At 46.4% G+C, this 11,769-nt stretch overlaps 1 protein-coding gene across 3 annotated transcripts in view; it reads right to left on the reverse strand.

The window, feature by feature from the left end:
- LOC138527335 (uncharacterized) overlaps positions 1 to 11,538 on the reverse strand; it is a 49,838-nt gene extending 38,300 nt beyond the window's left edge. Inside the window, exons 1-3 of one of the 3 annotated variants that reach the window (XM_069638395.1) lie at positions 11,417 to 11,538; positions 5,545 to 7,320; positions 1,460 to 2,086 (exon numbers count right to left, since the gene is read on the reverse strand). In XM_069638395.1, coding sequence (XP_069494496.1) covers positions 2,015 to 2,086; positions 5,545 to 6,609 — 1,137 coding nt within the window. In that variant the 5' untranslated portion in view covers positions 6,610 to 7,320; positions 11,417 to 11,538 and the 3' untranslated portion in view covers positions 1,460 to 2,014. Of the gene's footprint in view, positions 1 to 1,459; positions 2,087 to 4,337; positions 7,321 to 11,416 lie in introns of those variants that run through there. The other 2 variants (XM_069638396.1, XM_069638394.1) reach the window with 2 other exon arrangements.
- Between the last annotated feature and the right edge of the window lie 231 nt (positions 11,539 to 11,769).

The following is an 11,769-nucleotide window of genomic DNA, read 5'->3' on the forward strand; positions in this document are numbered from 1 at the left end:
TTTTCCCTAACTCCATCTTCCCCCCATTGGCTGCCACGTGGCTTCCAGTGATATCAGTCTTCAGGCGCCTGTGCCAACCACGGTGGGAGGGGTCAATCTATTTGGCTTCTGTGGTTCGGAAGAGGGGATTGAGACCCCTATTCCCTTATAAGTTCGACAGCTCCACCCCGCCCCACAAGAAACAAAAAGAATATTACAGTGGATAATATTATTCCCTTGGTCCTTCCAACCTTAAATGCACTGCCAGACAACCTTGACCCTAGTACATTGGTCAACGAATACAACAACATTATGTGTACCACTATGGACAAAGTCGCCCCACTCAAAATGCGAACAAGCAAACCCAAGGCACATTTAAACAAGTGGTTCATGCCAGGACTTAAGGCCCTGCGTTTAACCAAAAGAAAATACGAAACAGACTGGAAACTATGTCCAACCGAGGAGAACAAAGTTAACCTAACAAACATCTCCCGGCACTATAAAAATGAAATCTGCCTAGCAAAGCGTAACTCTTACAATGTTCGTATTGCCAACTCTAACTCAAGCATGAAGGAACTCTTCTCCATCCTGAAAGAACTTGAGTCTCCCATTGCCACACCAGATACCTGTATTAAGGACCAGACCTGGTGTAGAGATATCCAAACTGCCCTAGCAAATAAAATTACCACGCTGCAAAATAAAATCCAACTAAAAAAAAGAATCCTTAAACCTCCCAAATAAGCCGCCACTCAACGACACCACCAACGACCCTACCAACAAATTCTCTTTCACTAAAACTACCACCTTCGAGGTAGAGAAAACCATCCTTTCCCTCAAACCCTCGGATTGCAAAGGTGACATCTGCCCAGCACAACTAATAAAAGACGCCGCCAGAGACCTCTCACCGTTCATTTCCAAACTGATAAATGCCTCCTTCGCCCCAGGTAACATCCCGGCTAACCTAAAACAATCATGGGTGCTCCCGCTTCTCAAGAAGCAGACTCTAGACCCCCTCATCCCCACCAACTATCGGCCCATTACTACGGTACCTTTCTTACTGAAAATACTAGACAAGGTTGCCTATACACAAATCCAAAGACACCTTGAACTACATAATTTATTGGGAGCTAGACAATCTGGTTTCCATACACTCCATGGAACGGAGACTGCCCTCATTGATTTAAAGACCCAAATAGATGAACTGAGAGATGAAGGTAAGACAGCACTCCTCCTTCTACTTGATCTCTCGCTGCTTTCGATCTAGTGGACCACAAGGTCCTTTGCAAACACTTGGACACTCTGCACACTTCTCCACCCATGCCACTAAATGGATTGAATCCTTTTTGAGCGAGAGAACAATGAGAGTCTTCTCCCCTTCGGCAGCTGCCGACCCTTCACCAATCATGTGCGGAGTCTCTCAAGGCTCTTGTGTCTCACCGACCCTATACAACTGTTAAGTAGTGAGCCGGAGACACCAGAGGATTTTGACAAATGATATTTATTTTTTTATAGCACTTCAAGTTGCAAAAAGGGAGGTTATGCAAAAAGTCTCAATTCGAAATTAAAGTGCCAACCAGGCTTCTCAGAATTCCTTTTCAGAATGTGACCGTAATCATAGGTTCAGGTTTACCTCCAAGAAAACTGTATCATACCATGAAGGAATACAATGGATTGGTATGTTTAAACCGGCAGTTCGTCACGGCCATTCAACTATTTCCACTTTTTCCCCCCTTCAGTTTATACCGTGACCTCACTGGTTAAAGTCCTCTGTCAGCACCTTCGTTCGTGCCGTGCTGAGCGGTTTCCTTCACACGCTCGACTGAGCACCCGCGGTAGAGAGAGATCTAGCCTTTGATTGCGATCCGTCATGTAAAGTTCCTCCAGTATTCTTGCCGTCCTTGAAGTGAAAGGAAAAACTCCAGTATTTTTTTATCACCTTGTGAACAGTCCCTCTCGTGGTGACTGTGCTCTGCTCCGCGCACAGTGTTGCCTCCCGTCTCGATATGGGTTCGTCCTGCGGAGTTCCCTTCTTCCTCTAATAAGCCCACCGGTCTTGTGAGCTGGTCTCTTCCCACTCGGAATCCACGCCGGCCGTCGCCTTCCACTCCTGAAAAATGAGACACACGTTGAGGCGTTTAGTGCAGCTTTTAACCCTTGTGCCCCTCCTCCTCCTCCCCAGCAATTAATCACAGGTGCTGCCTCTGGGCGCAGTACAGCCGATGCTAATTCCCCTCCTTCCTGCTTCACACACTCGGAATCAGAGTTAGTTTTCACCCTTAACTGGGAGAGTCTATTCATATAAGGAAATGTGGATTCTCGCCTTCTTTCCCTGTTTTCTCTTCCCCGTTGTTGGCTTTTATTTAAAGAATGCATCTGTTGAGGCCTTCTGGGAGTTGTAGTCCGTGTCGTTACTGTAGCAATCATTCCGCCTGCTGTGATGTGTGAGGTCTGCCCCTTTGTACCGTTTTGTTCTTTATCATTTCCCGATAACCTGTCCGCTGCTACAGGTTCTCTATCACATACTCCCCCCGAAGACCCATGCCGTTCGGGCATGTCCATTGCTCTGGATAAATAGTCCGCCACACATTGATACCTTCCAGGTTTGTGAACTGTTATGAAGTGATATGGTTGTAGAGTTAAGAACCACCGTAGTACTCTATGATTGGAGTCTTTTTGTGTTGCCAACCATTTCAGTGGTGCGTGATCTGTGAAGATGGTAAACCTCCTCCCCAATAGGTAGTATCTGAGGGACTCTACTGCCCATTTAATGGCCAGGCATTCTTTTTCAAGGGTTGAATACGGAAGCTCGTGTGGAAGGAGCTTCCTACTGATGAATGCAATGGGACACAGGTTTTGTTCGGTACCCTGTGAGAGTACCGCTCCTAGACCACATCCCGAGGCATCAGTTTGTAAGTAAAACTCTTGGCCGAAATCCAGACAATGGATAACTGGTTTGGAGGAAACCATTTGTATTAATGTCTGGAATGCCTGTTTTGCTTCATGGGATATATGTAGGGGTCTATTTGTTTTTAATAAGTCCGTAAGTGAGGCTGCCATGGTAGAAAAATGAGGCAGGAATCTCCGGTAGTACCCTACAAATCCTAGGAAGGCACTCATTGTTTTTCGGGTTTCAGGCATTTTTAGCTTTTGCAAGGATTGGATTTTATCTAACAGTGGGGTTACCATTCCGCCCCCTACTTCATACCCCAGATATTTTGTGGTATTGGCTGCCAATTTTGATTTTTTCGGGTTAATGTGTAACCCGGCTTCTTTCAATGCCATTATTACTTGGGTTAAGTGTGCCAAATGTTCTTTCCATGTTTTGCTGAATATTACAATATCGTCTAAGTATGCAGCTGCATACTGATCATGAGGCCTCAGTATTTTGTCCATTAGGGTTTGGAAGGTTGCTGGGGCCCCATGTAGCCCAAAAGGCAAAACCGTAAATTGGAACAGACCCTGTGGTGTGGCAAATGCGGTTTTCTCTTGGTCGACTGGGTTGAGGGGAATCTGCCAATATCCCTTTGTTAAATCCAGTGTGCTTAGGTATGTGGCTGAACCTAGTTTTTCTATGAGCTCATCAATTCGGGGCATCGGATACGCCTCATACCGGGAAATAGCATTTAGTTGCCTAAAGTCCATGCAGAACCGGGTGGTGCCATCCGGTTTAGGAACTAATACTATAGGGGAACACCAGACGCTTTTTGAAGGCACAATGGTTCCCAATTCTAACATGTTCTCTATCTCCTTGGCAATCTCTCCCCTTTTTGCTTCTGGAATCCGGTATGGTCTGAGGCGTACCGTTTTTCCCTCCTCTGTAGGTATTGAATGCATAGCCAAATGGGTCCGCCCTGGTATGCTAGAAAAGGTCTCGGATATCGGGTTTAGAGTAGAGAACAGCTCAGCTTTTTGGGACTCACTTAGTTGCTCCCCCAACTGCACTTCTCGTATACCACAAGGATGGTTTGGGATTAATTGTTCCGGGACAGACGTGTCTGATAAGGTTGAACACAGCACACTTTGGGTTCCTTCCTTCCACAACTTGAGTAAATTGATGTGATAATTCTGATACTTGTTTTTACGTTCTGGTTGTTCCACCTCATAGTTCACGGGTCCTAATATTTTTGTTATCTGATACGGCCCGTGCCATTGAGCCAGCATTTTGTTTGTGTGGGTCGGTAGTAGCACCAGGACCTTGTCCCCCATCTTCAGGGATCTAGGTCTGCTTCCCTGATCATAGTACTTCTCTTGTTTTTCTTGTGCTCTACCCAAGTTTTCCTGAGCAAAATCCCTCAGTTTTCCCAGCTGTTCTCTTAGGTCCTGAACATATTCGGTGAGGGACGTTTCTTCTTGTTGCTCCCATTTATCGTTTAGGATCTGTAACACCGATTTGGGTTGTCTTCCGAATAACAGCTCGAAAGGGGAGTAACCTGTAGAGGGCTGAGGGGTATCTCTGAGTATCATTAAAACCCATGGCAATACCCAATCCCATCCCAAACCGGTAGGGCTGGTGGCTCTCTTTATCATCTGTTTGATAGTCTTGTTGTACCTCTCCACTAACCCATCTGTCTGGGGGTGATACACTGAGGTTCTCAAGTGGTGTATACCCAGGGTTTTGCACACCTCTTTCATTACTACCGACATGAAATTACTCCCTTGGTCTGTCACTATCTCAAGGGGTATTCCCACTCTAGCAAAGAATGGTTATAGTACATCACACACTTGTCTGGCAGAGGTACCTCTTAGAGGAAAAGCCTCGGGATATCTGGTGGCGTAGTCCACTATGACCAGGAGGAACCGAAATCCTCTACTGGAGGGTTCTAACGGACCGACTATGCCTATACCTATCCTTTGAAAGGGCTCCTTGATCAAAGGCATTCTTTGCAGGGGTACCCGAGCCGGGATATGATTGCTCGTATTCTGACATATGACACATTCTTGGCAATATTTAGCTATTTCAGCATAAATCCCAGGCCAGTAGAAATTCTGTAACACCCTCTTTCCCGTCATATTTTCAGCTAAGTGACCCCCTGTAGTATGATCGTGTGCCAGTTTGATCAAGGTTTTCCGATATGACTGAGGAACCAACAGTTGCTCCTTCTCTTGGTTGTCTGTTCCTCAGGTCACTCTGTAATAAAGCCCTTGTTTTTCTTTGAAATAGGGAGTGATAACTGGTGAGTCTTTTATGGTTAAAGCTTGTTTGCGAGCTCACTTTAGAGTCTCGTCACGACCGACTTCGGTCCGGAAGGATGGCAGATGGTCGTCAACCCTCCAATCTATAAGGGCAATATCTCTTCCCGGATGCCCAGCCTGGTTTTCTTTTTTCTGTTTCTTGGTGAGTTTTCCCCTTGGATTCCTCCCTCTTATCTCGGTTTGTGAAAAGGGAGCTTCCTTTAACCATTTATCAAATTCGGGAATGTCTGTCCCTATTAGCACGGGTGCGGGTAGAGTGGGTATAATAGACACTTTAACAGGTATTTCTTCTCCCTGTAACCCTAACACAACGTCTTTTGTGGGATACCCTTTAACGTCCCCATGTACACATTTAATGTCAATAGTTCTCACCTGTCCTGGATCTTGTTCACTCACATGGGGTTGTATGGCTGTCTGCCGGCTTCCACTATCCATCATGGCTTGTTGAGGATGACCATCCACAGTAACTTCTATCACATAGGGAAGTCTTCTTCTGTTCCCCTGCGGTTGTAAGGTGCCTATTTCCATGGGTTCGGTTTTGTTTCTCTTTGCACAGAACCGGGCGATGTGACCCCATTCCCCGCATTCAAAGCATTGAGGCACCTGTCCTTTTGTTAGGTTGGTTCCGTTGGTTGCCTTAGGTTCCTGTCTGACTCGTGGCTCAGGTGCACTTCCCCGGTGGTTACTGCGTAAGGCGGGAAGATCATAGTAATGCTTTGCTGTTGGTGCTGCCACACTGCGAGGAATTCCAGCTTTTTGGTAGGCTGTGGCCACATCTATGGCTTCAGACAATTTCCAACGGTGATGTTGCCTAACCCACCGTTGGATAGGACCTGGCAGTGCTTCAATAAATTGCTCGAGCATTATCTTCTCCTTGATTTGCCCGATTGTGGCGGTATTGGTTTGCAACCATTTCTCCGTTAGATCTTGTATCCAGTAAAACAACTGTCTTGGGCTCTCGCCAGGTTTTAGTCTGGTTTCCCTAAACTGGAGCCTATAGGATTCCTCATCCATCCCTAGCCTCTCCAGTATTGACTTCTTGATGTCCACATATGGGGTGTCCCCGTTCGGATTGGCCGCCTGATATGCCCCTTGCATTACTCCCATGAGCAGGGGCGCCAAAAAGAAAGACCATCTGTCCTGGGGCCATTGTGCCGCTCGGGCTATGCGTTCAAAATTCACAAAGAAGAAACTGGGATCGTCTCCTGCTTGGTATTTTTGAAGCACTGTGGGTGGAATGGCTGGATGTGTCCTGTGCGCCGCTACTGATTCTCCCAGAATTCGCAGAGCTTCCCTGCCCTGCTCTTGGGCTGCTGTTTGTACCTGTAAAGCCTGTTGCAGGGCTTGTCGATCTGCTTGGGCTTGATGTCCTTGAACCTGTACCAGCTGTTGTAATTGTTGTTGGCCTTCAGCCAATGCTTTGATGACTGCTTCCATTATGTCAAAGTAGACGTGTCTCTACAGCATCCCACCGCTGCCACCACTGTTAAGTAGTGAGCCGGAGTCACCAGAGGATTTTGACAAATGATATTTATTTTTTTATAGCACTTCAAGTTGCAAAAAGGGAGGTTATGCAAAAAGTCTCAATTCGAAATTAAAGTGCCAACCAGGCTTCTCAGAATTCCTTTTCAGAATGTGACCTTAATCATAGGTTCAGGTTTACCTCCAAGAAAACTGTATCATACCATGAAGGAATACAATGGATCGGTATGGTTAAACCGGCAGTTCGTCATGGCCATTCAACTATTTCCACTTTTTTCCCCCTTCAGTTTATACCGTGACCTCACGGGTTAAAGTCCTCTGTCAGCACCTTCGTTCGTGCCGTGCTGAGCGGTTTCCTTCACACGCTCGACTGAGCACCCGCGGTAGAGAGAGATCTAGCCTTTGATTGCGATCCTTCATGTAAAGTTCCTCCAGTATTCTTGCCGTCCTTGAAGTGAAAGGAAAAACTCAAAAACTCCAGTATTTTTTTATCACCTTGTGAACAGTCCCTCTCGTGGTGACTGGGCTCTGCTCCGCGCACAGTGTTGCCTGCCGTCTCGATAAGGGTTCGTCCTGCGGAGTTCCCTTCTTCCTCTAATAAGCCCACCGGTGTTGTGAGCTGGTCTCTTCCCACTCGGAATCCACGCCGGCCGTCGCCTTCCACTCCTGAAAAATGAGACACACGTTGAGGCGTTTAGTGCAGCTTTAAACCCTTGTGCCCCTCCTCCTCCTCCCCAGCAATTAATCACAGGTGCTACCTCTGGGTGCAGTACAGCCGATGCTAATTCCCCTCCTTCCTGCTTCACACACTCAGAATCAGCGTTAGTTTTCACCCTTAACTGGGAGAGTCTATTCATATAAGGAAATGTGGATTCTCGCCTTCTTTCCCTGTTTTCTTTTCCCCGTTGTTGGCTTTTATTTAAAGAATGCATCTTTTGAGGCCTTCTGGGAGTTGTAGTCCGTGTCGTTACTGTAGCAATCATTCCGCCTGCTGTGATGTGTGAGGTCTGCCCCTTTGTACCGTTTTGTTCTTTATCATTTCCCGATAACCTGTCCGCTGCTACAGGTTCTCTATCACAACAACATATTCACCAAACCCCTTTTCGATGATTTGGACCTTCTAGGTATCACCTACGCTGACCTTCTAGGTATCACCTACACTAACTATGCAGATGATACACAGATTCTCCTCCCGCTTTCTGGGGATCACAGCAAGGACAGGGAGTTTGTGAATAGGGTGTACCTCATTATTCAGGCATGGATGGCATCCCATGGCCTATGCCTGAATGATGATAAGACCGGGCTGATCATCCTGGGCACGCAGGCCAATATCAACAAGTTAGGCAAGGACTACTCCATGTTTAATATAGATGGCAATGGCATTAAGGTTTTGAGAGAAGTAAAAACACTAGGTTTCTATCTCGATTCCACCATGTCTTTCACCAAACAAGTTAACTCCTTAGCTTCCACTACAGCTTATACCTGTAAATTAATAAGAGCAGGCAAACCCTTCTTATCTAACGATAGTTGTATGATCCTAACGAGAGCCTTAATATTATCCTGACTTGATTATTGTAATGCCCTTTACAGTGGCGCTAACAAAACTATCACCAAAAGGCTACAAATCTTACAAAATAATGCCCTCAGAGCTGCTCTAGGCATAAATAAAAGGGAACATATCTCCTCTATCAGAAACCAATACAAATGTCTCTCCACCGACAATAAAATCCATCTAAAAATGCTCTCCTTGACGCACAAAGCCCTCAACAACGCTGCTCCTAGCTACCTGATGGACAAAATAAAAAGAAAAATCACCAGTAGACCGACAAGAACCCCCAACTCCAACTGCTTGGTAATTCCTAGATTTAAACTTGCTAAAATTGGCGGCACCAGTTTCCCTGTGCTAACCGCTAAATGTGGAATGCCCTGCCACACAACTTGAGAACAGACCAACCTTTCTTACACTTTAGAATGAATCTTACCAAACACCTCAATGACAAAAATCTGTAAGGTACTGATAGACACTTGTGCTATGCTACTTTATCTGAATGTATATATGTATTATTAGAGATATATCACAATTGTAAATAATTTTAGTAACACTGTATACAACTGATTACCTCGCTTTATAGCAATGCCTCCCTGCTAAGTCTGTACATACCTTCTCTTTATCACTGTAAATTATGTAATACTGTAACTCTATGTAACATTGCAATTCTTTGTAACACTATAATTCTATGTAACATTGTAAGCTTTGCATATTCTCTTCTCTGCGCCCGGTTACCCTTGGGTCTGGTGCGCATTACAAATAAATAAACAAACAAACATAAACAAACAAACATTGCTATGACTGCAAAGCACTGATAGGTTGAACGCCCTCAGGGACCGTAGTCCAGGTCAGTTGATAGAGTAAGGTGTCATAGGGTGCTTGGGTGCACCAGTTATGTGTGCAGCTGATGTAATTGCCTGATGGTAGCTGCATCCTAGCATTAGGTGTGGTGGTATTTGATACCAGTTGAATGTGTGCAGTCTGCAGGATGGACACCAAGACTGGGTTCTGGCTGTGTTAGGCCTGTGTAGGACGCTTATGTGTGCCACTAGGCCAGTTTGTCATGGGATGTAGCTGCGTTTTATTAGGATGATGAGATGTTCATGGAGTAATGTTTGTATGTGAGCAGCTAGGCCAAAATTGATCGAGGGGTGTAGCTGCACTCTTATTGTGTGTTGGTGTAGAGTAGAGAGTAGGCGTAGTGATATGGGAGGTGAGTGTTTGGGTGCAGTTATTATCCAAGTAGCTTGCTATTACGGATTTCAAGCGTGCATTTGCTTAATAATGACTTAATACATGTATTCAGTGGCATCATTGCTTGGGATCTCATTGAGCATTTGTCATCGGGTTGTAGGTCTTAGTCGCCTCAGATGGTAGAGTCGGCATTACAGAAAGAGCCACGTTTTTAGAGCTTTGCGGAAGGTCATATAGTCTTGGGTGTATCAACTATTTATTTTGTTTTATTTTTGTATTTGTAAACTGCAGCCCAAGGGCATAGAGGCGCTATTGCAAGCAGGTTCTTAGTTACAGGGTACGAAGGCTTGCTCGTGGGTTTACAGAGAGCAGAAACCTAGACATAATGACGGGAAACAGGCACATAGAAGATTGCATAAATCATAACTCAGAATAGCAGAGAGGTTACATTGCATGGGTGCAGATATCAACAGAAGATGGGAGGCAACAGAAATCTCAGAGGCCCCCTTTGTGGGGGGAATATGTGGGGGGAGTGAGTTCCACAGAGTTGGGGCCAAAGTTGAGAAGGCGGATCCTCCGATCCTGACAGAGTTAGAAGTTGGAATCCCTAGAAAGACAGCAGTGCTTGATCTTAAAGTGAGAGATGGGAGGTAGGGTTTATCTTCTCTTGTAGGTACATTGGGCCGGTCTTGTGCACCGCTCAGGGAGTTATGCATAGGGTCTTGAAGGTGGCCCTCTGTCCAACTGGGAGCCAGTGGAGGGTTCAGAGAGCGGGTGAGATGTGGTCTCTGACTCAGTGCAAGGAGCAGTTTTGCGGCAGTGTGTTGGGCTCTTTGGAGTTTGTTGAGTTGGTATGCTGGTGCTCCCAGGTATAGGGAGTTGACATAGTCCAGTCTCGACATCACAATAGACATAACTGCAGCAAGTCTGTTCGGGTAGGAGCGGTAGGGAAAAATGTGTCTGAGAAGTTTGAGGTGGTTTGACACATTGTTGATCTGACGGGACAGGGTTAGGCCCGAGTCTATAGTGCAGCCTAGGTTTTTGACTATGTTGGAGGGGGTGGGGGAGTGGGCCGCGGGAGCAGTTTTGGGAGAAGGGCAGTATTGTTGCACACCATGATTTCAGTTTTATCAGGGGTCAAAGGGAGGTGGTTATTTGTTATCAATCGGTCAATATCGCAGAGACAAGCTGCAGTGCACTGAATGCTCCCTTGAACAGAAGGGGCATGTTTTTAGGGGTTTGTATGGTGCGTGAGAGGGGGCGTGGTGATGGTCTGTGGGGAGCGGGGGACAGGTCTGTAGGGAACATAGTTCCGCTATTTCTTTTCTTATACTTCACTGATTCTAAAATTGTTTGATATAGCAATTTAGGCTGAATTCAAAGGTATGTAGTGTCATGGCTCTCAACCTTTTGTGTCACCAAGGTGGTCCCCTTTAACGATATGTGTCATGACTCTGCCATGAATTGGCTCCAATAAAAGGAGCCTTGGCCGGCGTGTGCGCTTAGACTCCATGAATGGCACTTCTGTCTCGTATCTCATTTACTGCCTGCAGGTTGACTTTGTGTGATCACGGTACTGCAGCCCCCACTGATCTGGGTGGTCGCAGATCAGTATGTATGACCTGGGTGCCCCCAAGCCACTGTGCAGCTGTGTGACCACAGTTCAGTTGCAAGCCCAGAAGCCGTGGCACCTGATGTCCGCCGTGTGCCCATGGCAGCTGAAGGATATGCCTGGTGCCCCCAACACGGATGGGGGGTGGGGGAGTGCATTGAAGCGTGTGGGCATGCACCTGCGCCTGAGACAGTGGATCAGAAAGTGGGGGCCCCTCCCAACAGTAGGAGAGATGAGAGCTATGCAGTGTTGTTCTGTATGGATGAACTCGGAATAAGGCATTGAATACTTAGAATTATGATCTTAAATCTGCCTGGTACTTTGCCCAAAATCCTGTAAATCACCCCTAAATCTGCATGTACACCCCGTAACTCTGAGCAGGGGCCTTTAGCTATATCCTGCCATACCTCATCAGAAACGTGCAGAGTCCACACTTGCTAAAGATGCTCTTTTATAAATATTCTTAGATAAACACTTCTAGAAGCATTGGAGTAGGTGACAGTGGCGCCATATCGCCCACGGAAATGTGTTCACGCCTGACAGCATGGGGCTAAGCGCTCACTGCGCATGCCCATGGGGCACTTCCTTACTGCGCATGCCCACTGCATTCACTCACTAATGCGCATGCCCAGAAATGTCTCTCTAAAATGCGCATGCCCATTGTGAGCCGTGTGCTTAATCACAGCATCAAGATCACCGCTTAATGCGCATGCTCATTGGATGAATCGAGATGCAAAGCCCATCGCGAGCTACGCATGCC

Source organism: Ambystoma mexicanum, chromosome 14 (genome assembly GCF_040938575.1).
Source record: "Ambystoma mexicanum isolate Mex_15411 chromosome 14, UKY_AmexF1_1, whole genome shotgun sequence".
Classification (NCBI taxonomy): domain Eukaryota; kingdom Metazoa; phylum Chordata; class Amphibia; order Caudata; family Ambystomatidae; genus Ambystoma; species Ambystoma mexicanum.